Genomic DNA, 25,729 nt, shown 5'->3' on the forward strand with positions numbered 1-25,729 from the left:
AGAGGAGTGTGAGGACCTGCCACCCCTCTGACTGGCACCTGTGTGATACTCCCCAGTCCCACCCATCATGCATCACACTTTGCTCCCTTTGAGGGCACTAGTCCCTAATCTTGTTGTTTTCTTAATCCAGTTAGAGCAGGCTTCTGTTAACTGGCCGCTGCAATCACCCATGCCTTAATGAGATTTTTCTTACTGCCAATATTTTCATACTAGTTTGTGGCTAAAACTTGAGCTTTTCCCCTCCCTCATAATTTTCCTGTCAGTTAAGGTCTCCTGTTGTCAGGCTTCCCTCATGTCTGTCCTAATGTTTTTATAAGCTCTTTGTAGAAACAATCCAGTTCACACCCCACAAGTCCCAGTTCCTTGTCCCAATGTCTTTCTCCTAAGGCTAAGCACTCTAATCTCTACAATTTCTTTGGACTTTGGCTGCCTGAGAGAGATCCCATTGGTTCTGCTTTGATGTTCATAAATTGCCAGACCTCTTTATCTCCCTCAACCCTTTAGTTTTGAGTCATTTAGAAAATGAGTGTGAGTGTTCAGCATGATCACCCCTCCCAGCTAAGTATTATTTCTGCCCAAAAGCTGCTCCTGGACCTAAGGTTCTATAGGGAGAAACTGGTTCCTAAGTGCAGAATTGTTCCATTATCAGGGAACTAGTAAATGTTATGTATCTGGCTCCATTTCCTGAGTAGTCATCAATCAACAAGTATTTATTTTCTGCTTAAGGTCTTGCCCAGGGCTTTAAGAAGCATATCAGGGTATTACTAATGAAGTTTCTTAGTCCTGTTTCAAATGGTATTGATTATCTAGCTGGAGAGGGAAAATTCTCACATGAATTAGATAACAAGTGTTTTTCTGCTGAGTGTATGAGCCTCTTGAGGGCAGTGGCTCTGTTATCCTTGAATCCCTGTGTTCAAAGGTGCTCATAAAGTGGTGCATGGGTGACTGGATGGACTTAAGAACAAATGTTATATTAGGAAGCTGAACATTGTATGTTTCTCATTTTAGTTTTCAAAACCAAAAGTTAATATTATTTCTGACTCTCCATGCCTCTCCCAGAAAACAAAAATCCTAAGAGGTTAAGTGATTAGCTCAAGGTCTTATAGCTATCAGGTGGCCAGGATGAATAAATGACAGGTTGATAAATGGCAGCTCAGTGATGAGGAAGAATTTGTATTCACTGTCATGTGACTAGCCCATGACCAAGAAGGACATCACCTTTCACCTTTCCTGCTCAGCCCTTTGAAGGTCTTTTTTTTTTTAAGTTATAAATGGACACAATACCTTTATTTTATTTATTTATTTTATGTGGTGCTAAGGATCAAACCCAATGCCTCACATATGCTAGGCGAGCACTGTACCGTTGGTGAACCACAACCCAGCCTTGGAGAGATCTTCTGTGTTTAGTAACCTATCATCCCCTTCTCTCTGGGTATAGGTTGGCTATCAAGCAGGGAGCAATGGCCAGCCCCTTCCCTCGCAGTACATGAATGATCTGGACAGCGCCTTGGTGCCAGTGATCCATGGAGGGGCCTGCCAGCTCAGTGAGGGCCCTGTCGTCATGGAACTCATCTTTTATATTCTGGAAAACATCGCATAGGCAAAGAGGACTTCATTTTTTCTGTTCAGACCTGTGGCAACAGCAGTCATATCCAAATCATTTGCACTTTAAAACTGGAAGATTAAGCTTTTGTTAACACTATTAATGGGGGTGGGTGGGATAGGGTGGGAGTGAGGGGGCTTGGGGACAAGGGTGGGAAAGGGTGGTTGGGGGGACAGATGTTCTATAACTCTAAGTCTTCTATGCATTGTCCACCGAGAAGACCTGAACAGCTTCTGTTACTGCACAACAGTTATGCTATCTTGCAGCTAATCCCCTTCTGTTACATCTAGACAAGAATCCCACTCCTCTCTTTTAAGATTACTTATGGTCATAAGCTCAGAAATGTTGAAATGGGTACAACCATCACCAATGGTGCGGTGGTGGGAGGGCAGAAGGGAAATAAACAATGAAGCATCAGTTTTGCACTCTTTTTACAGAATTGGTATAAAAAGGAAAATTCCACACTGATCTTGTCCCAGTTACATCATAGGTGTTTGTCAGATAGAAGTCACACTTAGATTTTTGTTTATTTTCACCAGATTACTCATTGAAATTAATCAAAGACCAAAGGGATTATCTCCTTTTGTAGCCATGGAGGGCTCATGGGTGTAAGTGAAGTTACTTGGATAGCAGAGCTGAATTCAGGATCACTTGAGATTTGCCCAGGTGAATGGTAGATATTAAACTGGGCCTTTCTGTGGAAGTCAACCAAACATACATCAAGACAGCTTTAGTTACTATGTACTATAAGTATTTTTCATTTTATTGCAAACTCTTTTTAACTTCCAGGAAAGCTACAAGTACAAAACCCCACTATGTACACTTTACCCAGATTCACTTAACTGTTCACATATTAACATTTTGTCCTATTTGCTTTATTATGTCCTGTTATCCCTTCCCCTTCCCTTCCTCTTCCTTGTTCTCCCTCCTGCCCATTTCCTCCTCCAATAAAAAGATAAGATAAATTGAGGCCCCAGGGCGTGGTGGCTCATGCCTGTGATCCCAGTAGCTGGGGAAGCTGAGACAGAGGATTGCAAGTTCAAAGCCAGCCTCAGCAGTTTAGTGAGGCCTTAAGCAACAGCCAGAACCTGTCTCAAAATAAAAATGAAAAGGTCTGGGGATGTGGCTCAGTGGTTAAGCACTCCTGGGTTCAATCCCTGGTACCAAAAAAAAAAAAAAAAAAAAAAAAATTGAGGCCTTTCAGAGTACATTCATACATCATAGCCCATTACCCCTAAATACTTCAATATTTCCTCAACATTCTGTTACATAACTGCAGAACAGTTTTCAATTTGGGTCAAGTTCATATTGATCTATTATTTTAACTTAGTATTTTCCCAGTAACTACCTTTGTAGTGTTTTCCCCTCTAGTAAATCTTCCAGCATAGGTTTAGGGAGGGCATGTAGCTATCAATGACTTGCCTTTATCTTTCATGTCATTGGTATTTTTGGTGAAAATAGGCTGTCCTATCATATTTTTTAATGGAAAAATACCTCATTTTGAGTTTGATATTTCCTTGAATCAGTTTGTGTTTGTGCATTCTTGGCCATGATCACTATCTGATATCTGCCTGCCTCTCACTGATGGTGGTAAAGCTAATCAAAGTGTTATCCAATTTCTCCACTATTAATTTTTCCCTTTGAAACTAATAACAAGTATGTAGAGAGACACTTTCAGACCATGCAGATTTCTTGCTCATCAAATTGTCCTCTTAGACTTAAAACCCACTTTTTTCCTACCCGTACTGACTGGTCTTTTACTGTAACAAATAGTTGCAAAGTGACTCTCTAATTCTAGCACGTACTCTACCTTTACAATTTCAATTTGGTAATCTATAAACAGAAGACTTTCCTCTTCCCTACTTATTATTTAATTTTCATTATGGTCTCATGGATTGTGTTTTCAGTGGTTCCAATTCATTAATTTGGTGCTTAAATGGTCTTAGCTTTGTCCAAATGGAGCACCTTCAGGCTGGGTCCTACATCCTTGTGACATACTCCTACTATTTTTTTTAAAAACTTTCTTTTCTAGCCTAACAGGATGCTCCAGGCTAGTTTAGTTTTGTACTTACTCTGCCCCAGAATTGGAATCAGCCATTTCTCCAAGACCCTTGGTTTCTTTTAATGGGAGTGATATTAGAAACCAAGGTCTGGTTTAACTAGAATATATGTGACACATTCTGATCATTTTCTTTTGTCAGAAATTTATTATGGTTACAGACCAAATGGATTCCACAACCCATACTCTGAAATATACTGCTCTGGGGCTAGGGTTATAGCTCAGTGGTAGAGTGCTTACCTAGCATGTGGTAAGCATTGTGTTCAATTCTCAGCACCATATAAAAATAAACAAAAGGTTGTTTTTGTTTTTTTAAAGTACTGCTTTAAGACATTCCATTGTCACCAGCATCTTCTGAAAGCCCAGGCCACGCTGAGTTAGTCTGTCTACAGCAAAAGTATAGCTCTAAGAATGCATCAGATCCAACGCAGGAGAGGCTGCTCCTCAGTGGCTGGAGTTGGCCTTACCATTTGGCACTAACAGATTGTGAAGCTGTTTAGTAGATAATGTTACCAATAGGCCCACAGGCCAGGCTTGGGAAATGTGTCTGGCTGGGGTCTTCTCTTTCCTCACGGGATAGGGTGGGGGTTTTGTCCATATCTCTCCTCAAAAGCTTTGCCAATAGAAGCTACAGAGAATTATGAGGTCCTTTCCCATAAATTCAGAGTTATGGAGCTTCTAAAGTACACCTTGGCTCCCACACCACCAGCTTGTATGGACTGAGCCCTGGAATTAACCCCCAAACTTGACAAGAACAAGAAGCACTTGTTAAAGGGGCAGGTGTGTTTGGTATTAAGGTCCAGCTTGATCTAAATATACCTCAGAAGTTTGGAGCTTCTATAGCAACTGGTCCTATTTTCCTGTAGCTCATCTCTGTTTCCGTTCACCTAAATACATCCTGCCACTGCATATTAATTCTAGATCAGCGCAAGCTTTTCAGTTCTCTTATTAAAGATAAGACTATGGCCCTGTATAGTCGGGTCCATTCTCAACTACACTAAATGTCCTTTTACGTACAATAAAATCACCTTGTGGAATTCAGTATTAAAAAACCAAGGCTAGTTTTCCCCTTGTTTATCTTTGGTGTTATACAATGTGTACTCTTTAAGAATTACATAAAATGAAGTGCTGAAACATCACATTTCTGATTAGGCAAAATTTTCTAGATTATAAAGACAGATCACACACACACACATCCCTATACCTCTAATCCCAGCTACTTGGGAGGCTAAGGCAGTAAGGTTCCAAGTTCAAGGCCAGCCTTGTCAAGATAGTAAGATTGTCTCAAAATAAATTAAAAGGGCTGGGGTGTAGCTTGGTAGAGGGCTCCTGGGTCCAAATCACCAGTGGTGAGGGCTGACATAGTGTTCATTCCAAACTGACGAGGAACAGAATTGCCATTCCAGTGATTGATTAAATTTTAAAAAATTGTTGAATGCTCGCCAAATACCAGGCAATGAAGGTTTCTCCATTTGTTCTTAATACTTTCTGAGCAGCAACTGCACTCTAGGGTGGTACAGATATAGAATTTTACCTAAATTCCTATTCTCCTGTCTTCTCCCATTTACACTGATTTTTGCTGAGGGGCCCCAAATTTCCTATTAAATTTACCTCTATGATCATCTGGGAAATAATTTATGCACTTAATTCATTCCAATAAGCAGGTTTCTGGATTTGGCTAATTTATAATAGTAATTTGTTTTACTAATGCTACAATAATAATTTAAATAATAGTAATAGAATTTCTAGGGATTATATATACAGAAGGACTAAGGAGTAGAGCAGTAGTGATCACGGCCATCTCAGACCTTAGAAGGCTGAGCCCAGAGAAGAGAAGAATTCATCTATGTGGTGGTGCTGGACCAGGTACAAATTCCCTAGGACCCACTAGTCTCAACTCTGTGTATGTTTCAAACTGCATCTGACCTTACTTGAAGGATAAGATCTTTTGGGAGATGCCATAGATATTTGGAAGCAAACATGCAGATTTCAGAATTGTGCTATGATAAAGGAAAAATAATGTTTCAGTCACAAAAGAGTTCATCTTTTAATAGTGAGACTCAGTCTAAAAAATGTCTTCCACATTTTATTCAGTTCACTAATTCAGAACAAAGTGCACACTGCACTAGATTAAAGATTCAATTTAAAATTGGAAAATGATTTGAGTCATGGTTGGTTCTCATCCCATGAGTGACTAATTTTCAGTGTTTGGTTATTGCTTTTGGACAAATCTTAGGACAAGCAGGAACTGTGTAGGTCCCTCCTACTATCTATGCATGCCTTGGCTACAACAAAGGCCTTTTAAGAATCACAGCCAGCAAGCCCAGTGGGTGTCTTTGTCTTGCCTCCCTCAGTCTTAAGGTTCTGTTTTCCAAAGAACAGAGTAGTGAAGCCTACTGAAATTGAACATGTTGCAAAGGTAAATCTTTGGAGCCAGCAGAGGCCTGGGTTCAGAATCTTAAAGGATAATTTTAGTGGTCTATCCTTCACCCTCTTGTAAGTACTGGGTGGGAATGCAAACCCTAAGGGAAAAACCAGGCTGGATCAGGAACCCTTCAGGCTTGTCCAGACCATGTTAAGAAGGCTTAAGACTCTCCTTTTCATTCTAGATTACTGCTTGTTTGACACATATGTAATTAAGTGTTAAATTTCTCTGGAAATTTTGCTAGCTCACATCTGATAGGTAAGAAAGACTGGCCAGAGAGCTCTTGGAAGAGTCACTCGTCTGTAGTTCCTACTGTTATCCACTAAAAGCTCTGCTCTCTTCGGCAGGGAAGCATGGCCCAGCCCTGTTAGCTCAACAAAAACACACACAAAAAAGCTCAATCCCTGAGCTGTGCTTATGCAATAACATAATGACCAGTAATCTGAATGTATTTGCTTCAACTTACAGCCTTTTAAAAATAATCTTGAGGAATGCTTTGTTGGACTTAATGCTTCAAAAAGGAGGAAATAAAAGATGGGGTATTTATTTCTAAGTAATGTAGAATATTGCAGTTTTGAATATTAAATATATTACAACTATAAACCCCTTATTGTTTCCATCCATTCAGAAAAACAAAGCCAAAGGCAAATTTCTTGGAAAGAACTAAGGTGTGGCTCTGGCGATCAGTTGAGAGGAAAGGCTTCCCCAGTCTTCTCTCAAATATGAAACCCATGGTGGCAGTGGGCAAATGTTGCAGTTACTCTGGCTTTTTAACAATGCCAGATTTAAGATTATTTACGCTGTGTGTAAGGTACAAAATCCCTGTAATAAATTAGACCTAGTTTATTAAATAAAAAATGGCTACATAAATTTATACATATTTATATTTTTTTTTCCTTCTTCTCCCCAGTTAACAAGTCTTTCATCTTAGGTGCATGGACCAAACCCAAGATGCAACCTTACCCCACTCCTTCCCACTAGGCAGTACCAAAAGTAACTTTCCTCTTACTACTAAGTCCTTTGGGAGCAGGAAGGCTAGTGCAGCAGCTGTCAGGACAAAGGCACAGGCAGAGCTGGGTGAACTGGGTTGGGTGGGACAGGTTGCCACGGACCAACTGGAGTCACGGAACCACGCCCTGTCCTGAGCAGGACTGGTTCCTGATCACCCTCAAGTTCTCCCATCCCTTAAGCAGTTACATCTTTAAAAGGCACATCCAGAAATAGTACAATTGGGGCTGGGGTAAGCTGCACACAGTTGGTATGCAGAAGTTAAGGGGCTGTGGGACTCCATGGCACAGAGTGGTGAGGGTATCCTTGCCTTTGTCCACTTTTGGAGGAGTGGGAGACAAGGGGAAGAGGAGCTCCTGGAATCCAGCCTGCTTCTGTGGAGGGCAGGAGGGGCCAGCAAGAGCAAAGCCCAGGGTCATGGTCAGTGGCGCACATATGCAACAGGCCTTTGGTGTGTGTATAGCAGCTTCTCTCTTAAGTACAAAGGCTTTTGAGGCCAGTGAAGCCTTAAGCTCGTGCATGCTGCCGCTGGCCTGATCCTCTCCTGGAGCTGACCATCTGCCGCACAGGACACAGAGCGTAGCAAGTCAGTCTAAACCACAGTGAAAACCAATGGATTTTAGTAAGGCTTTCTTAAAGACAGTTAAGCCTTGGACTATTACCTTCCCTTCCCAGTTCTGGACAGAGGAACGTAAGAAACTCAGCCCATGGGCCCTACCCAACAGATCTGCCTCTTCCCCACAGATATGAAACTCCTGGGATTTTCCCCCAGATAAATAGGTTAAGCAAGAGAAGGGGGTCTGTGGGATGCTGGCAGGGTGCAGGGGGGCAGAGGTTCTGAGGATCCCAAGAGCTGCGCACCTCACAGGCCCCTGGGCTCCAGGACCAGCCAGTTCTCGGTGACCATCTGCACGTCCTGGCCATTCAAAGGCTCCCGCAGCCTTACCTTCACCTCCAGCTTCCCCCCGGTGGGCTTTCTTCCGTCCAGAACCTACGAAGACCATGGAGAGGGAAATGGTAATTGAGGAAACAGCTGGGGGCAGACAGGTCCCTAAGGTCCCAGAAAGGGGGTGAGAGGAGCTAAGCATCCTACAGTGTTATCCAGGGAGCCTCCGGGTCAGGACACCCCTGCCTCGTGCTGTGTGTGGAAGTTGTTTCAGGGATATCTTACAAGGAAGCAATATATAAAACTAAATAAACATCAATGCTCCAGCTGAAAAGATCAAAACCTGGGGCTCTACTCACTCAGTTTTCCCCTCATTCCCCATAGCCACTCCTGGAGTAACACTGGCTTCATGGAGTATCCTGAAAACCAGAGCCCAGCCCTCACCTCACAGATGGCCAAGAGAGAAATGAATGACTCTGTGTAGCAGAGTCAAGACTAGAACCCTGACCAGTGCTTCCTCCTTTAGGGCAGGAGAGCAGGCAGCTGGAATGCAAAGCACCACAATAGGCCTGAGAAGTTCAACCACCTTCAGTGGGGCTGATACTGACCAGGCCCTACTTTAGAACAACTCCCACAGGTAGAGGGGAGGTACGCCGCAAAAGGAAAAGCCCCAGCCTACACAGGCATCAGTAAGGATAAGGTCTGCTCCCAGCTCTGTCCAAGACACTGTGTGAACCAATGTAACCCCTTTCTTCTCCAGCCTAAGTTCCCCATCTGTCTTAAGCTCTTAAGAGTCCTTGACTGTGTAATCCTATGAGTTCATGGATGCTTAAGGAGCTACCTAGAAGTTGATTTCCTAAGCAGAGACTAGCTGCATCCAAGTGGGTCTTAGACCCAGAAATACCATAATGATTTCAGACCTGGAGCCTGTTTCACTTCATCTTGCTGTCAGACAATTGCCCCAATCATAAGCCTGCCCCTAGGAACCTAGGAATCCATATGCTAAGATGACAGGAGTGATCAGACTCGAGGGTCTTCTCTCTCATCCATCACCTCTGGGAACCCGAGTGATCTAGAGTATTGTGGAAAGTGTATGGCTTCTTCCTATCTGGCTGACCATAAACTGTCTCAGATCTTCTGAATCTCTTCCATCTATGAAATGGGGATACCACAAATTCCACAGTTACAATGGACAATATTAAATGAAGGGAACAGAAATCTATAATAGGCTTTCTTCTTACAAGTTCTCCAGCTTGTTCATGCCCTGGGCCCTACCTCCACAATCTCTCTGATCTCACACTCATTCTCCAACCGCTCCAGTTTCAGATGTGCTGTGCCAACCAGCTTGTCACTTCGGAAGAAGGATCTAAGGAGCCAAGAGGCAGCAGAGGATTAGACTGAGCAGAGAAGATGGGAATGAACTGGATGAGTCTACTGCAGGCAAAATAAGTAATAGCAGAGGTAGTGGGAACCAAAACGCCATTCCTTCCTCCCCACCCACTTTGCCATGTAACTGATAGGAGGAGCCTTACCCTTTGTGGAAGATTTCAAACTTGATTCCTTTGCTCTGGATCACTCTCCTGAAGCCCCGGTGGTTTCGGTTGATGTTTAATTTAAAGACTTGATCAAATTCTGCAAAAGAGGAGAAGGCAAGGAGGGGCTTGGCTCCTAGGAATTTACTGAAAAAGTAGAAAAGGGCAGGCTTTCCCTCTGGATCTCTTTGCCTTTAATTCAGGGTGGCTGCCATCAGGGGGTAGGGTAGAGCATCTAGGTCCTAGCCTTGGAAGCCAATAGTTTTTATACTCTACTTGAATTATTATTTTTTAAAATATTTTTTTTTTAGTTGTAGTTGGACACAATACCTTTATTTTATTTATTTATTTTTACATGGTGCTAAAGATCTAACCCAGCACCTCACAAGTGCCAGGCGAACGCTCTACTGCTGAGCCACAACCCCAGCCCCACTCTACTTGAATTATATCAAAGTAGAATGAACTTGGAATTTGGAGTAAGGATTTCTGGGTTCACTATTTCTACTACCTCCTTGCTATGAGGCCCTAGGCAAATCTCCCTACCCTACTGAGCCTCAGTTTCCCCAATGACCTAAGAGGAATGTTGCTAATATCTGCCTTTATCTCCCAAGCTGGGTGGACCAAGTAAGACAATAGATTTGAAAGCACTCTGGAAACACATGTGCTGCCCACATAGAAAGTAAGGGGGGAAAGAAAGAGGCTTTAATCAGCACTCACCTGGAGAATTTGTGTTCTTCACCACAGATGTTTTGCTTTTTTGAGCCTGGTCCTAAATAGTGAGAAGGAAAAAGTCAGCACAGCTTGAAAAACAAGTACACAGCACCAAGAACTCCGGGCTGAATCCTGTAAGGAATGGACTAGGTCTTCAAACCCCTCCCCATAGCCAGATCCCCAAGGGATGGAGAGAAATTGAACAGAGCTCTAAAGGGAGAATGGTTCAGAGGATCCTAACAGCCTCACCGAGTTAGGATAGTGAAACTCAAACCGCACAAAAGCATCCAAATCATCAGGGGTCACCCCTGTGAGGAGAGAAGGCAGTGGGTCGGAGGAGTGGCCAGAAGCTGAATGCCTGAGATGGAAGCTCTGGCAAAGAGCCTCCTTGAGTAGAGGTGGTTCTGTGATTACCTGGAGGGGCTGGGAGGTTCATTCCCCGGACAATGATCAGATGCATTTCTGTGCTGTTGAGTTCTGAGAAGATCCTATAGCCAAGGAGAACGGAGAGATCACAAAGTAAAGGAGAGTGGCAGAACAAGGTCACCTCTTCCAGTGTCTGCTTGCTCAACTAAGAGGGAACCAGAAGAGTGGTGGGAGGAAAAGCCTATCTTGCTGGAAGGAGCAGAGTTAGCATAAAGACCTGGTCTCTGACTTCTGGTCCGGGGCTCTTTCCACAGTCACTACACAGTTCAGCTCTTCCCTGGAAGGCACCACACCCTCCTCACTGGCCCCACTGCCTGTGGCACTCAAGTCTCACTAAGGAAGAGTCTCCAGCCTCAGCTCCCAACCTCTTGCCACTGTTCCCCTTAGGCTTTGGCACTTCACAGTCCCTACACAGAGCCACTGTTCCCCTCAGGCTTTGGCACCTCACAGTCTGGAATGTCTTCATCTCAAAGTGGTGGCTGGGAGGGTCAAGGCCCTGAGCCTGGGCTAGCTGCAGGATCTCCAGTTGTTTCTTACGGTCCTGAGCCAGCTTCTCAAACCTGACAGGGAAGGGCATACACATCAGCAGAGGAAGGCTCACTGTCTACCCCCTACCCAAGCCCCCTAAGCCCTTGCACTTACCGGGTTGTCTCAGTCACATTGCCCTGGTGCATGAACTGCTTGGAGAACAGCAGGCACTTCTAAAAATAGGGGCCCAGAGTGACTCCAGAGCCAGAACAGGACTTGCCTAAGCTGCATGCAAGGCCTGACCTCACAAAGCTCCAACCTTTCCCATGTAGCCTCACCTCTCCTCCTCCACACATGCCTCAAGGTCACTGTTCCCAAGTCCCACCATACTTTTCTGACTACACTTCTGCTGTTTCCTCTCCTGAGGACAGCCACTCCCCAAAATTCACTTAGCAAACTTTTGTCCTTCCCTTAAAACCTAATTCAACATCACATTAGAAAGTAGACTTCTCAGAATAGTCAGCAGTTCTAATAGATATATTGAAACAAAAACATATAGCTCTCCCCTCCCATCTAAAACTTCATCCCTTCAAACTTGAACTTCATAATCACCCTCAAGGAAAGTTATTATCATCCCCTTAAAGATGAGAGAAACATGGTTCAGAGAGGTCAAAAGTGCCTTGCCACAGGCCACAAAGCCAGTAAGCAACAGAGCCAGAATCTGAATCCATGACAACCTGTTCCGTACCCCATGCCTTTCTCCATAGGGAGGTTGTGCATACTGAAAGAGAAGGAAGAAATAAAAGGCCTACTGACCTCATATTGCTCCAGAAGTATTTTTTGTAGCTGGGCATATACCTCCTCAGCCTTCTGGGAGAGTCTTAGGTCCTCATGGTGGATGAGGATGAAGTCACCCTCTTCATCCGTCAAAGGTGAAGGCACCTACCCAGGTCACAAGGTCCCGCAGGCCCCAAGAGTCAGATTACTCTCCTATTGAGCCCAACAAATTCAGAAATTCAAACTAAATGTTTCTTCAACTTCTACTAACCTCAGTGCCAGGAGCCCATTGCTTTCCTGTGTCTGCCTCAGGCTGCTGGAGCACTCTGCTCCCACTGGCCTGGCCTGGCCTTGTCACTGGGGACCACAGCAGCCCACCCTCTCTTTCCCTGTCTTTCCTGGGGCCTCAAGGGAGAAAGAGGCATGAGCTGAAGGCTCTTTCCCAGCTGTTACTATATCTACACCAATCCCTACCTCCTCTCAAAGTTGCCTGGCAAGTCAGCCATCCTCTCCTTCACCTGGGAAGACTTAGTGCTTAACTACGTAGGACTCACCTTTGAGAGGTCAACAGGTCGGCCAGCTCGGACCTGGATGATCTGCCCCTCAAGGCATTTGGCCACCCGCAGATGGGCTTTGGCCTGCTCCAGGTCCTGCCTCCGCTTGGCCTGCAGGGCTGCTCGCTGGTACTGTAGTTTCCGTGCCTCCAGCAGTGTCAGCTGTTCCTGAACTGAAGAGAAAGAACCAATGGTTAGGACCACACCAGCCCTTCACTAGGCCCTCCACCCCTCCCCATACTGCTTGTTCCACTCACCAGTTGGACTCAGTGCCTCCTTAGAACTCAAGGCCTTGGGCTCAGGAAGGTGCCGGGATGAAGGAACCAGAGGCTGTGCTGGCTTCTTGGCCACTGGGGCCTGTCCTAGGGGCTCAGTCTACAGGTGCACAGAACGCTGTCACAGGGGGTACGTTCCCCACCCTGATCATGGCAACTCCCAGACCTGGGCTCTCTTCCTAATATTATAATAACCCTGTATGACCTGAGACAAGTGGCTTCCCCTCTTGGCCCTACAAAAGCTCAGAGCTAGAAAAAGCTTCAAAAGTTCTCTGGTCTAACATCCCTGACAGGAAACAGTAGGACAATGGGATTTTGAAGCTGAACTCTGAGTCAAAAACACCTAGGTTTGAATCCTAGCTTTGCTCTTATTCAGGTTTTTTGTCTACAATGGAGGAAAGGATACCTACCTCCCTGGGCTTGTTAGTATGAATAACATGGTCTGAGTTTACCCCTCATCTGTCATATCCACCCCCAACCCAGGGAGCCCTGGGCCTGCAGTCAAACCTTATCCTCATCCTCATCTTCTACTGGGGCTGTATCCTCTGAGGTGGCCAGTTTTGGGGCAGCTGCCAAAGTTGCTGCCACTGAATCCTCCTCAGTACCCACAGTGGGCTCCAGGCCAGGAATCGGGGGAAATCCTACAATGAGAGATGGTATGGGAAGAGGATGCTGTAGCCTCAGGGTCCTGTCTGACTCTGCCTGGGCATGGCTGGGATGTGAGACTCCCACCAGGTGGAGACAGACACATAAGAAACTCCCCCCCACCCCCCAGAGGCTCAGAGACCTTCTCCTAGAGCCCATAGGCCAAGGCCCACTCACCTGGAGGAACAGGCAACTCAGCAAAGTCCACTTTACGTCCTGCTCGGTGTGCTCGAATGGCATCTTGATATTGCTGTATGGGAACAAAGGTAGGGACCTCTGGTCCATGGCTACCAAGGGGCAGGAACAGGAAAACTGAGAGAAAGAAGGCTCTTGCCAAGGCAGCAAGAGCTCCAAAAAAGACAGATGAAAACTCAAAGACGACCAGGGATAGCAGAAACAGCAGGGAGAAAGAAAGCAATCAGCCAGAAGAAGAGGCCAGCATAGGTCAGGGAGCTACCCAGCTGCAGGCCCACCTTGGCAATGCGCTCATGCATCCGGGCCTTGCGCTCATCCCCACTGGCCCGGGCCTGGATGCCTGCCTCACGATACTTGTTCAGCCTTTGCTGCAGGGCATCCAACACTGTCTGCGGCTCTGCAGGGGCCACTTTAAGAGGGTAAGGAGAGGACATGAGTTCTGCCTGTCCCTCCCCAGATCCCCGTGGCCTCCACTTCTGTCCCACCATCCTGTCCTACCTGAAGCTGCTGGGATGTTGGGGGTTGTCACTGGGAGCACTCTCTCCACTGCTGGGGGTAGGACTGAGGGTGCTGTGGGGGCTTTGGAAGCCTCTGGGAGGGTCTTCAGGTCTGGGGACCCAGAGCAGAAGTGAAGGCAGAGGTGCCTGGCTGGTCCCACACCTAATATTCCTCCCTAACCCCAGCTTCAGCCCGTAATTCCCACACTAACCCTCAGGTGCTGGGGGCATGGCACTCAGATCCACAGGCTGCCCCTTCTCCAGGGCCTCCAGGACAGCACCAAATCTCTATAGTAGTGAAAAAAGCAGGTGTGGATGTAAACCAGGTGACCCCAGGAGTCTGGGTTAAAATAGCTCCCCCTTAGGCCAGTCTGGACCAAGCGTAGCCTGGGTCTCTCTCTCGCTCGCTCACTCTCTCTGAGCTTCCACTTCCCTATCTGTGAAATGAAGGATGGACACAGTGCCTTGGAGTTAGATGTCATACCTTCCCAATCCTCATGAGCTCACGTGCACGATCTAGATCTCCAGCCCGCTTGGCACTGAGAGCAGCCACTTTATACGCTCTCTGTCGGGCTGACAGCAGGGCCCGTGGGTGTGGGTCTGAATCAGGCAGGACAGCAATGCCAGGGCTGTGCAGGAGGCTGGTTTCAGATTGGGAGGGGTTGTCTATAACAGAAAGCCCCCAGAAAGTTGAGTGTGGGTGGCACATGCCTGTAATCCTAGTGACTTTGGAGCCTGAGGATTACAACTTCAAGGCTAGCCCAAGAAACTTAATAAGAGCCTGTCTAAGAATAAGAAGGGCCAGGGAGGGATGTAGCTCAGTGGTAGAACACCTGCCTAGTATGAGTGAGGCCCTGGGTTCAATCTCCACTACTGCCAAAAATAAATATACAAGTAAAGCCCCCAGAGAAGGCACAAGGGTCAAAGGAGAAGGTTCCAACTTTGGGTTCCCAGTGCCCAAAGGTCTCTACTGGCTTGAGGGCCTCTTGGGGAAGGTGTGACTGAGCAATTGGCAAGTGGCAGGCTGGGTAGACAGGCCATGGGCTCTGACCCAAGGAACTAGGAAAGAATTTGAGTAACTCCAGATACCTGGCTCCATGGCAGGGGGAGCTTGGGAGTCAGCCTCAGGGCTCCTGCTGGCTGTTTCCTGGGAGGCTGGGGGCCTCTTGCCCAAGGCCACTGGAGGTGGGATCTCATCCTCATTGATCTTCCTTCCTTTCCTTACGGCAACTAGCTGGGACTCCAGAGTCTGAGGGAGAAAACCAGTCAGAAACACAGGAAGCCATCTTGGCTTGGACTCTGCTCTAGCACAGGCCAATGCATCACCTCTACAGAGCTCCCCAGCTCTCCTTTCCACCTGGCCAACTCACCTTCAGGCCACGCTCACAGCGTCTGGCTTTGGCTGCTTCACCTGCTTCTTTGGCATTGGCCACAGCCTCCCGATAGTTGTGGATCCGTTCTTCCAGCAAAGCCTGCAGCCCCTGAGGCCCTCCAGCCTGTAGATACTTCAGCTCAGGGCTGGGCCACTCCACAGCCAGCTAGGCCCTTGCCATTCTCTCCCTGTGAGGAAGCTGCCCCAGAAGATGGAGTTCTGGGACTCCAGGAGAAAGAAGAGCCTAAAGCCACCAAGGTGTGAGGCAAAAATCCACCAGAGAGGCCACAGGCCATGCCAGAGGCAAACAGAGAAGCCCATCAATGGAGGCCAAGAATGGCTGTGGGGGGGTGGTCTGGGAAAACAGAAAGGCCTTTGAGGTTGGCCAGCCACAGAGGAGTTTTTCATGCTCAGAATCTGTCTGGGGGCAGCTGCTGGAGGAAGGCAATAACAAGCCATGCTACAGTAAGAACATCAAAGGCACACAGGGCCCCTCCTCAACCTACCTGAGCTGTTGAAACTGAAGTCATTAGGAGGGCTGTCTGCACTGGAGGTTCGATGTCTTCCTGTCCCTTGTCTTCCTGGAATTCTGGGTTAGCTGCCTCATCACCATCCAGGGGCCCAGCTTCCTCATCTGCACCCAGGACCTCCTGCAGCTCAGACTGGGGAGACACACAAGTCCCAGGAGCTTGGGGACCTCATGATCACACCCACAGTACATCTGAGAACAAAGGACCCTTTCTCCCAGTAATATTTCCTAATGTCAGTTTGGTGCGTAATCCTCTTTCCCAAAACATCTCTTTAATCTGACCAAGGATAGTCTTGAAAACAGTGAAGACTTCAAATTTGAGAATATTCAATGGCAGAGTTCAGACTAGAAGTCACAGGAGACAAGTCTCACACTGTATATAGCCAGGAAGACGGCAGAGTAGGGCAGAGCTCTAACTCAAAGTTAGAGATACAGAAGGAATAACCCCAGGCCTCCTCTCCACTGCCCTTTCCTCCATCAGGCCTGAGCATGACTGCAGAGCCCTTGCACACCAGCCTGGCAGACGCACCAACAGGTCTGCATCCTCCTCGAGCCCTTCTTCCTCCTCTTCCTCCACATCCTGCATACAGTCTGCTGCCAACTTCTCGATGTGGGCTATTGGCAGGGGAGCTGGGGAAAGGTTGTAGAGGTCAGGGCAACTCAAACTAAGGTGCAGTAAAGAAGGGTCTTTAATCCATTGTACTGGGAGATACCCCAAGCAGAAATCCCTCTTCCCTCCCACAGCAAAGTCTCACCCAGAAAATTGATCAAAAGATCCTTGTCAGGAAACACCTGAGCCCTCCAACAAGTGATATTTAGCTGCCCCTTTCTCTGCATTTCTGCTGGTAGTAAACATACCCATTCATTCCCCCCAACCACACCTTAGGTTTGTAAAGATCTGTGGAGTCCATTTGAGCTTCACAATTCTGAAAGATTAGTATCATCCCCACTTTACATACAGAATAAACGAGGAATTGCTAACATCTATTTAATCCAACTAAGTGGCAGAGCAGGATGCAAACCTAGGCCTGTCTAACTGCAGAGCAAGGGGCTGATCAGTAAGCTCCTTCCCAGTCCTCTCACCATCCTCAGCTCAGGGGAACTTCAGAAGGGGAGTTCTGTGAGCTGAGGGGGTTCTCTGAGGTTCTTGATAAGAAGAGAAGATTTAGACTCCCCGATCCTCCAAGGCCTAAGATCTCTATCCTTGTCCAGGATGTGGAGAGAAATTCCACTTGCTCATTTGACACAATTTCTGCGCACTTACTCTGTATCCAGTTCTGCCTGAGGTAACTGGACCCTACTGTATACCAGGCTGGTAGGGTTAAGGATAGTGACCTGAGTCAGATCCACAATTGAGAAAGGGCAGCTCAGGAAGAGGTGAGCTCCCATCACAGCTGTATAACTGACCTCTTGTTAGGAGAGCTGCAGAGGGGAGATGGTTGTCAGAAGGACCAGGGGATCTGGCTGGCTCCTCTAGGCTTAAAGGCAAGGAACTCTCCACCACTGGCCTGTATCCACCTGGTCCTATCAGAGCTTAACCCAGTGCTGAAAACTTACCCTGCCCCTTGGGTGCTGGCTTCCTGCCTGCGGTCCCTGCTTCCCCAGTGAGGGCCAACAGCTCAGCCTCCAGCTCCTCATCATCTTCAGTTTCATCCACCCCTAGCAGCATGTCTTCAGAGTTGAATTCCACAAAGAGCCCCAGCTGACAGCAGAAAAGTATTCTTAGGAATCTCACAATGAGAAAGGGTAGAGCCAGCCCCAGAGCCAGACCTGGGGCTCCCAATGTGTCAGTTAGTGGATCCTTCACTCTGTGAGGACCAGTGTGCCACAAAAGGGAAACTGAGGCCTGCAACATTACCCACTTATCTCCACAGGGAGTCTTCAAAGAACTTGGAAGGATTACACTGTCATTATTGTTATTCAGCAATAGCTGCTGGACATTATACTTAACTCTCTATAAGATTGTATCAGTTAATTCTCATAATTCTGAGAGGGAGGTCCTACTTTTTAATTGTAGTAAAACATACAACATGATATTTACCATTCTATTTTTCCTTTTTTTTTTTAGTTGTAGGACTCAATATCTTTATTTTATTTATTTATGTGGTGCTGAGGATTGAACCCAGTGCCCCATGCATGCAAGGCAAGCATGATACTTCTGAGCCACAACCCCAGCCCTCTATTTTTAAGTGTGGAGTTCAGTGGTATTAAGTAGTATAGCACTGTACTACTGTCACCATTGTTCATCCACACAACTCTTTATGTTGCAAGACTGAAACTCTGAACCAGTAAGCACTAACTCCCCGTCCTCTCTTCCATTTACCCTCTAGTAACCACCATTCTACTTTCTGTGTCCATAAATTTCAACATTCTAGGTAGATAGGTACTATTTTTATACTTATGTTCATACGAAACTGAGACAGCATCCTAAATGACAAAATCAGAATTTAAATAAAGTCTCCCTTACCTGCCTCCTTTAAGACAATAAAAATAGACTAACAAGTCTCAGGACTTGGATCCAGAAGACTTAAAGGGAGAAAACTGGAAGACAGGCCCTCTTAGTCTCCCATTTTAGCCACAGCCGTGTGTCCCTAGACAGCAAAGTCTTCTTATTGTCCACAGCTTTCCAGCCCTGCATCTCTGGCTGGCAAGCAATGTCATGACCCTAAGGGACCTATGAGGGCACTGAGGTTCTATCAGAGTCCTAAATCTTGGTGACTCTTAACTCTCCTGATAATTTATATGGAGTGGTGATGGTAGGAGGATGGCTATGCTTGAATCCAGGAGGGGAGTTCAGACCTTCTCTTCCACCTGTGTGGTAGTTCTTTGGACTGACAGGAAAACCACCCAGGTAACCCAATTTGCCCAAGCTGTTCAGAGACCTTCCACCCCAAAGTGACCCAGAGGTGAAGGAGGCCATGTTCATACCTGCTTGGCAGCTGCCACACCCTGACCGCTGGCCTGAAGGCCCTTCCGAGGCCGTGGCCCTGGCATCTTGGCAACCTAGATACCTATCAGGTGGGGAGTTAAAAGAGAATCAGACCCACTGGAGTAGACCTGAGCCAAGTTCTGACAGTGGTAAATGTGGTTAGTGAGCCCTCCTGGATGGCAGTACTTTACCCAGGGGGTAAAATACCAATCTTAGAATTACAGGATTGAAATAAGAAACATGGGAGATGGGAGGCTGGGGACCACCTGTCAGTGGGTTTAGTAGGGAGTGTGAACACACAATATAAAGTTACTGAACTGTCTGATGGAAGGCAGATTCAGAGAAGCAACCCTGTCTACAAGGTAGGTTTAAGGTTGGGCAGGATTCAGACAGACTCTAAAGTAGTGCTATCCATTCTGGAAACAACATGTGGTAGTTTATATTAATTAAAATTAAAAATCCATGCCAGACACATAGCTATATGTGGCTACTGATCACCATTAGACACTTTAAGACATATTAGATACAAAGCATTTTTCACCATGGCAGTTTCTTTGGGCACCTCTGCACCAGAGAAACCTGACTCAGCATTCAGATTCCCTCAGAGCTCCCCCAACAATTCATGGGATCTACACGGCAGATGATGTTGGGCACTGGGAGTGGAGAAGTTAATGTAACCCTCAAGGAACACTCACAGACTTCAGTCTTTAAGGAACATTTACATGGTGTAGACAAACCCATGAATAAAAAAACACCAAACAGGGTGGCTGCAGGTGCCATGGGTGGCTAGAAGTAGCCCTTTATCCAACAGAGAGAAAAGACTTCTTGGAGAAGGCGATGCCTGTGCTGAGTCATGAAGTTGGGGGAAAAGAAAAATATAGGACTCCAGGCATAAGGACAACTTCATAATGGTTCTGGGGTAAGAAAAGGAAACGTTATAAAGGCCTGGTATTACTGGGACATATACCAAACCCTGAGTCCAGAAATGGTATAAGATAGAAATGTGAGTAAGGGGCAAAACCTTTAATCCTAAAGAATCTGAGCGTTATTCTGAAGAGAGGGGGGAAAGAAGTGACAGGTTCAGGCCAGTGTTTCAGAAACATCACTATATGCAGTAGGAAAGGTGCACAGGAAGTAGGAAGGAGTGCAGGGCAGGAAATCTGGGTACTGAGCATCCTGCAATAGTCTGTGAAGGCGTGTGTGGGGTGGCAGTGGGGATGCAGAGAAGCGGTTGGAGTCAAGAGTTAAGAGGCAAAATGTACAGGGCTAAGAGGTTAACTGGGTGTGGGCGCATGGGAGCTGGCGTTCTGGAGGACTAACAAGTGTCAGATTTCCGAGACGTGGGTGAATCGCGGGTGTCAACTGAGCAGGGGCTGCGGGAGTGACTCTGGGTTCAGGGGAAAGTCAAAATCGGTCCGACTCTCCAAGTGTGCGGTTTCGGTGCTGGACCCAAGTCCAGAGTCAGTAGAGAGTGCGCAGAGAGAGGCGAAGCCCGGCCCCCCACTCCCACGCGGCTGGGCTCACCGCCGGGCCCGGGCTTGCCCAAGCTGCCTCCATCTCCCCGGTTGTCCCCAGGGCTACCCACGCCAGGGGGCGGGGACGCGGCATACCTCGCGGCGGATCCGAACCAAACCCGAGCCTTCTCCCTCCCGGCACCGCCCTGGCTTGCCCCCGGGAGACGGCAGAGGCAGCAACAGGAAGCGCCCGCCCGGGAGGCGGCTGGCACCCAACACGTGATTTCACAGTCGAGAGATTCGCAGTGCGCATGTGCAAGGCGAAGCGGGCGGGGCGCTCCGCCAGGTGACTCCTAGGGTGGGGTTCGCAATGCGCAGGCGCCTTTGGCAAGGTAGTGAGAGACACTGACGGGAGTGTCGGGCGGTTCCACCCCGGCTTAACTTCCTTCGCAAAAGCAGTAGGCGCACCTCTTCCTTTGTTCAATGACTTCGCCAAACCTTCTCTGTCGTTCTCAGGATCAGGAATTGGGCACTCGCTGGACAGGCCTATACCGCGGACGTCCTCGCCCGCCCCCCCCCCGTACGAGGAGGCGGGACTTCTGTGCTGGCCACCCTGGTTGTAGACCTTTCTAATCAAGTCTCCGAAGTGGATCTCTCCGTAATTTTCATAATTCAGCGCCCCCTTTCCATTCAGAAGGCGGGTAGGAACTTCAGAATAAAAGAAGCAAAGCGCATTGCAACTCTGGAAAACACTTTAAAAAGTTTATGGCCATTCATTCCTATCTTCTAATACTATTAGTGATTTCCAGAATTTTCCTGTTTCCTTGGATAAAAGGCTTTTACATCTCATTGTTTTGGGATAACTTCCCAGAGAAGGGACATCATTTTCTTTTTTGGTGTTAGTTTTCGAACCCAGGCCCTTCATGTGAGGCGAGGACTCGGTCTCTGTGCGATGATACTACACTTAACAGCTCTTTAGCCGACGCTGTCATAGAGCTTGTTACTTCCTGTCTCAGCCTCCAGAGTATGGGGATTACAGGCGTGCACCATTACCCCTGGCTTCATGACTTTAAAATTTTGTTGTTGTTGTTGTAGATAGACACAATACCTTTATTTTATTTACTTATTTCTATGTGGTACTGAGAAGCAAACCCACTACCTCACATGTACCAGGTGCCAGGCGTGCGCTCTACCACTGTGCGGCAACCCCAGCCCCTGGCTTCATCAGTTTTGAGATTTCACTTCCGTATTTTTTTTCTCACTCCTTCTAAAGTTTAACATTTTTATAATGGAATGTTTAAGGTATATACAAAGACATACAACATTTCAAGTTTAGTAGAATGCAAACTCCACAAAGGTAAAAAAATTTCCCTATTTCTATTGGGTATCTAGAGCATGGTACACAATAGGCACTCAGTAGTTGCTATTTGTGTGGGACTTAGCATAGCCTCATGGACACTTACTCCAAGTTTTTTCTTAAACCGCAATATGGTTGAGGCCACCTGCACATCTTCAGTACAGTAAACTTATGAGACATCTGCGATCTTGAGAGTGGGGTTTATTGTTCCTGAACATTTCTATTTTTGTAAGTTTCGTATCATACTGCATAATTGGAACTTTTTCTACTTAACCCTGTTTGCAGGGTTCATCCACATATTTTTAGATTTTCCTTTCTGGAGTTCCATAGTATGAAAATGAATTGTCATTCTTTCAATTGCCTGCCATCACTGTGCCATGAACATTCTTGTACCTAACTCATAGTACTTATATGTGAATTTCTCCAGAGTATATTACTAGGAAGGGAATCATAGGATTTCTTACATTTTTTCAGATTGTGCTATCACATTGTTTCAAAAGTTGTCATTACAGTTTCTTATGCCCATCAGTGAAGCATTTGGGTTCCAATTATGCCATATAACTACACACAGTCTTTTTAAAAATACATATATATTGTTTAGTTATAGATGGACAATATCTTTATTTATTATTATTTTTTTTAATGTGGCAGTAGGGAGCAAACTCAGTGCCTCACACATCCTAGGCAAGAGCTCTGCCACCCAGCCACAACTCCAGCCCCTGTGTGGGGGCTGTATATACAGGTTTTTGATGTGAAATGGCTTAAAAAAATATTTTGATACTGATCCTCAGCCAATTATAATAGGCTATATATACATGAGAATATGCTTTCTCCCCAGGAGGGATTGAACTGAAGGATACTTTGCTGCTGTGTTATAGCCCCATCCCTTTCTATTTTTTGCCTAGGCTGACCTTGAACAGAAATTATAGGCCTATGTCCCATACCTGGATTATAATTGTATTTCTTAAATCTAGGACCCAATTAAGGTTTACCCAGTGCATTTAGTTCTCATATCTCTATTCTCCTTTGGTCTTGGATATTTGGGGTTTTTGTTTTGATTTTTCTTTGTGATATTTAAAATGAGTGCAACAATTGCTTTGCAGAACATTTCTCCCTTAATTTAGATTTGTCTGATAGTTCTCTCATCAACAGATTCAGGCCAAACATTTCTGGGTGCGGTTGTTTTTCTCATATAAGGATTTAAATATCAGTTTGTCTTATTTTTAGTTTCAATATAAATATTAGAATTAACTTCCAAAGTAATATAAGAAACTGTGCCAAGACTTGCATCTAGACAACGATTGCATCTCTTTATTCGATTTCTTCCTAGTAACTTAAAATTAATTTGCCAAAATAAGTATTTTATACATGAAGATTTGTTTCTATTGTAAATTTTTTAATGTTATATGTTTTTAAAAAATATATTTCTAGGCATGTTGCTAGAGATCACTTCACCTTTTTGAGCATCAATTTTATTTAAAATAATAAAAACCAGTGACCTCGGGCCTATGGTGGAAGGACAGTTTGGTTTTATACTTTGAATGTTTGTATTGACTATAAAGTTCTCAAACATTCTGGAAAAAGCAAATCATTTAACAGAAAATTCGAAAACACATGATAGTCATTTTGTATATTTTACTTCAATAAGTTTAGAAAAAGGAAATGGGGATCTTTAAAAAACAGTTGTCCTTTAGAAGGTTTTCACTCCTCTTTCAGCGCATAAAGCACATCATCCTGGCTGACGTTGAGCCGCACGCGAAGGAGCAGGTCGTTCCTGCTGGGCTCCACCAAGAGGAGGCGACAAGAGCCCAGACGGGAACACACAGCCATGGTCTCTGACATGGTTGGGTATGGCAGTCCTTCCATCCTGCACAGGGCCACATGTTGAGTGTATATCTAGATACAAAAAGGACAGGTTAAGAGGAAGGGAAGTCCTGGGTCAGTATCTGACCATTGCTTCCTTGGGAAAATTACAGATACCTGCTGCCCAGGATAACAAATAATCCAGAAGCATTAATGGAGAATGGAATGCCAGCCTGTGAATCAGAAAGCAGCATGCCTGATTCTTGGCTATCATTTGCCTAAACATGCAATACTGGGCAAGTTCACTGTTTTGAGCTTCAGTTTTACTTATAAAACATAATGCACATTCCTTATGGGTTAATAGGTATATGACTATTAACCGTCATTATTACAGAAATAGTCCTGATAGACGTGGTCTGAGTTTCACAATTGAACTGACAACATTTAAGTCATGTATTGCTACATGGGTACTCTATCAGATACAATGAGCAGATGCCAAGGCATGACTCCTGCAAAGCACAAAGGCTCAAAGAGAAAACTGAATAAAGGAATAAAGGGAGGGAGGAGGAAGCTGCAAACACAGATTGCTACCCTAATGCTCCTCACCGGGTCAATCAAGTCAGTAGCATTTATGGTCACTCAATTCTAAATATTTATATTTAGAATATAAATATTCCCTTCTACCAAGACTGGGAATGTAATAAGAGCAAGGATGTTAACCAATTCAGCTTGGGGTTCCAAGCGCACACTACAGTTAATGGCATACTGCAGAGAGATGTTCAGGAAATGGTTAACAAACTAAAATGAAAGTCACTCTTCATAAAAGAACTTTCTCTGGAAGGAGACAATAAAGGGCAAAAATATGATCCATAACTAAATGTTCACAAAACCATTTATTTTTAATACTTTTTAAAATTTTTTGGTACTAGAAGTTGAACACAGGGGTGCTTTATCACTGAGCTATATTCCCAGTTCTTTTTATTTTGAAATAGGATCTCATTAAGTTGAGGTATACTTCAAACTTGCAAACCTCTGCCTCAGCCTCCCAAGTTGCCAGGATTACAGACATGTGCCACTGCATCTAGCCCCAAAAGAATTTATAACTGACCTATTAAAGAAGCTAAAAGGAAAATGTTTTCCTGTTCCCTCTAATATATACTCACACAGATATACATACTCTCATAAAAATCTTTAACAAATACCTACAAACACCAGTTTTAAGGCAAGAGCCCTAATGATTCTTTTTAGATGATCTAATTCAAACTATGCTCTTCATAGACCAATTTGATGACTGTTTTCAAACATGGCCTCAATCTGAAAGCCTTGTCTCCATTCTAACATAAGCTGTCTAAAGAGTAGTAATTTTGGCTTGTTCATCTCACTTCTTGAATAAAGTTTGGCACATAGTAGGCCTTCAAGTTAATATGCAGAAATCAATTGCTAAAGGCATCTTCTTCTGCAACACAACACAACAGCCCATGAGTTCTAGATTCTATAGCATGGCAGGGTGACTATAGTTTACAATGACCTACTCCACATTTTCATGAAGAACTAGAGTAGAAGATTTTCAAAGACTCCAAACATCAGGAGGATGGTGAGTTAAAGCCAGCCTCAGCAATTTAGCAAAGCCCTAAGCAACTCAGCAAGACCCTGTCTCTAAAGGACTGGGGATGTGGCTCAGTGGTTAAGCACCCAGGTTCAATCAGTACCAAAAAAAAAAAGGTACAATTATTATGTATAAATTAAAAAGAACAAACTATTTAAAATCACATAAAAATAGGTATTAATCTGGTATTCTTAAGCAAAGTCAGGGTGGCTCAAAATAAAGACAAACTATTATACATTGATTATAATTTTCATCTATTTTTTGAGCCCCAGACTAAAATCTAGAAGGATTTGAAAAAAGAAGATCAACCACCTGTTGAAATGTTGCTTCTTCCAGTCCTGACCGATGGAACTCTGCAAGGATGGCTCTCAGGAAGCCCTGTTCCAGGATGGAGGAATTTCTTAAAGGAAATGAGGAGATGTGAGTTTTCATAAGGTTGCACCACCAACCCCAAGGAAAGCTAAACAAAGCTTCTCTGTCTTTAGAGAGAAGGAGAAACACTGGGAAACTATTTTTTATGTAGTTCAATAAGGTTCCTCCCTTGATAAGTCTCAAACTGATAGAGAAAATACACCACTTTGGAAAAGGGAGAATACAGAAATTAACTGCACCTGGAAT

General features: G+C 45.3%; 3 protein-coding genes across 7 annotated transcripts in view; 1 reads left to right on the forward strand and 2 right to left on the reverse strand.

Annotated features, from left to right (window-relative positions):
* The window catches only part of Zfyve9 (zinc finger FYVE-type containing 9), a 234,470-nt gene extending 232,450 nt beyond the window's left edge, over positions 1 to 2,020 (forward strand). For both annotated transcript variants that reach the window (XM_046451092.2, XM_058581453.1), the window contains one exon: positions 1,439 to 2,020. In XM_046451092.2, the coding sequence (XP_046307048.1) occupies positions 1,439 to 1,600 (162 nt within the window). In that variant the 3' untranslated portion in view covers positions 1,601 to 2,020. The remainder of the gene's footprint in view (positions 1 to 1,438) is intronic.
* On the reverse strand, positions 1,282 to 20,648 carry Cc2d1b (coiled-coil and C2 domain containing 1B). 3 transcript variants are annotated; one of them, XM_046451095.2, is made up of 25 exons: positions 20,502 to 20,648; positions 18,891 to 18,973; positions 17,520 to 17,664; positions 16,492 to 16,592; positions 15,940 to 16,095; positions 15,432 to 15,557; positions 15,151 to 15,310; positions 14,546 to 14,727; positions 14,274 to 14,349; positions 14,063 to 14,173; positions 13,843 to 13,973; positions 13,547 to 13,619; positions 13,232 to 13,365; positions 12,707 to 12,824; positions 12,450 to 12,622; positions 11,935 to 12,060; positions 11,293 to 11,351; positions 11,094 to 11,210; positions 10,639 to 10,712; positions 10,474 to 10,532; positions 10,231 to 10,282; positions 9,514 to 9,613; positions 9,257 to 9,347; positions 7,957 to 8,086; positions 1,282 to 1,582 (listed from the first exon to the last, which is right to left on the reverse strand). In XM_046451095.2, the coding sequence occupies exons 2-24, from the start codon at positions 18,954 to 18,956 to the stop codon at positions 7,958 to 7,960; spliced, it is 2,559 nt and encodes an 852-aa protein (XP_046307051.1). In that variant the 5' UTR covers positions 18,957 to 18,973; positions 20,502 to 20,648; the 3' UTR covers positions 1,282 to 1,582; position 7,957. The 3 variants fall into 3 exon arrangements, with proteins under 3 accessions (XP_046307051.1, XP_046307052.1, XP_046307050.1); XM_046451096.2 differs by lacking the exon at positions 1,282 to 1,582 and adding an exon at positions 5,736 to 7,653; XM_046451094.2 differs by lacking the exon at positions 1,282 to 1,582 and adding an exon at positions 5,736 to 7,687.
* Positions 20,649 to 22,986: 2,338 nt separating this feature from the next.
* Positions 22,987 to 25,729, reverse strand: part of Orc1 (origin recognition complex subunit 1) — a 30,712-nt gene continuing 27,969 nt past the window's right edge. For both annotated transcript variants that reach the window (XM_046451093.2, XM_058581459.1), the window contains exons 17-18: positions 25,424 to 25,511; positions 22,987 to 23,598 (exon numbers count right to left, since the gene is read on the reverse strand). In XM_046451093.2, coding sequence (XP_046307049.1) covers positions 23,404 to 23,598; positions 25,424 to 25,511 — 283 coding nt within the window. In that variant the 3' untranslated portion in view covers positions 22,987 to 23,403. The remainder of the gene's footprint in view (positions 23,599 to 25,423; positions 25,512 to 25,729) is intronic.

The sequence above is a fragment of the Marmota monax genome, unplaced genomic scaffold (assembly GCF_021218885.2).
Source record: "Marmota monax isolate L192 unplaced genomic scaffold, Marmota_monax_Labrador192_F-V1.1 WCK01_AAM20220418_F8-fsc00023, whole genome shotgun sequence".
In the NCBI taxonomy this organism is placed as follows: Eukaryota; Metazoa; Chordata; class Mammalia; order Rodentia; family Sciuridae; genus Marmota; species Marmota monax.

Bases quoted from the DNA above. Each gene is read 5' to 3' on its own strand.
- Cc2d1b (XM_046451095.2), bottom strand. From the start codon at position 18,956: ATGCCAGGGCCACGGCCTCGGAAGGGCCTTCAGGCCAGCGGTCAGGGT. The intron at 13,620-13,842 runs GTGGGCCTGCAG...GTTCCCATACAG, and splicing joins TGCATGAGCGCATTGCCAAG to CAATATCAAGATGCCATTCG. The intron at 12,623-12,706 runs GTGAGTGGAACA...CTTTCTCTTCAG, and splicing joins GGAGGCACTGAGTCCAACTG to TTCAGGAACAGCTGACACTG.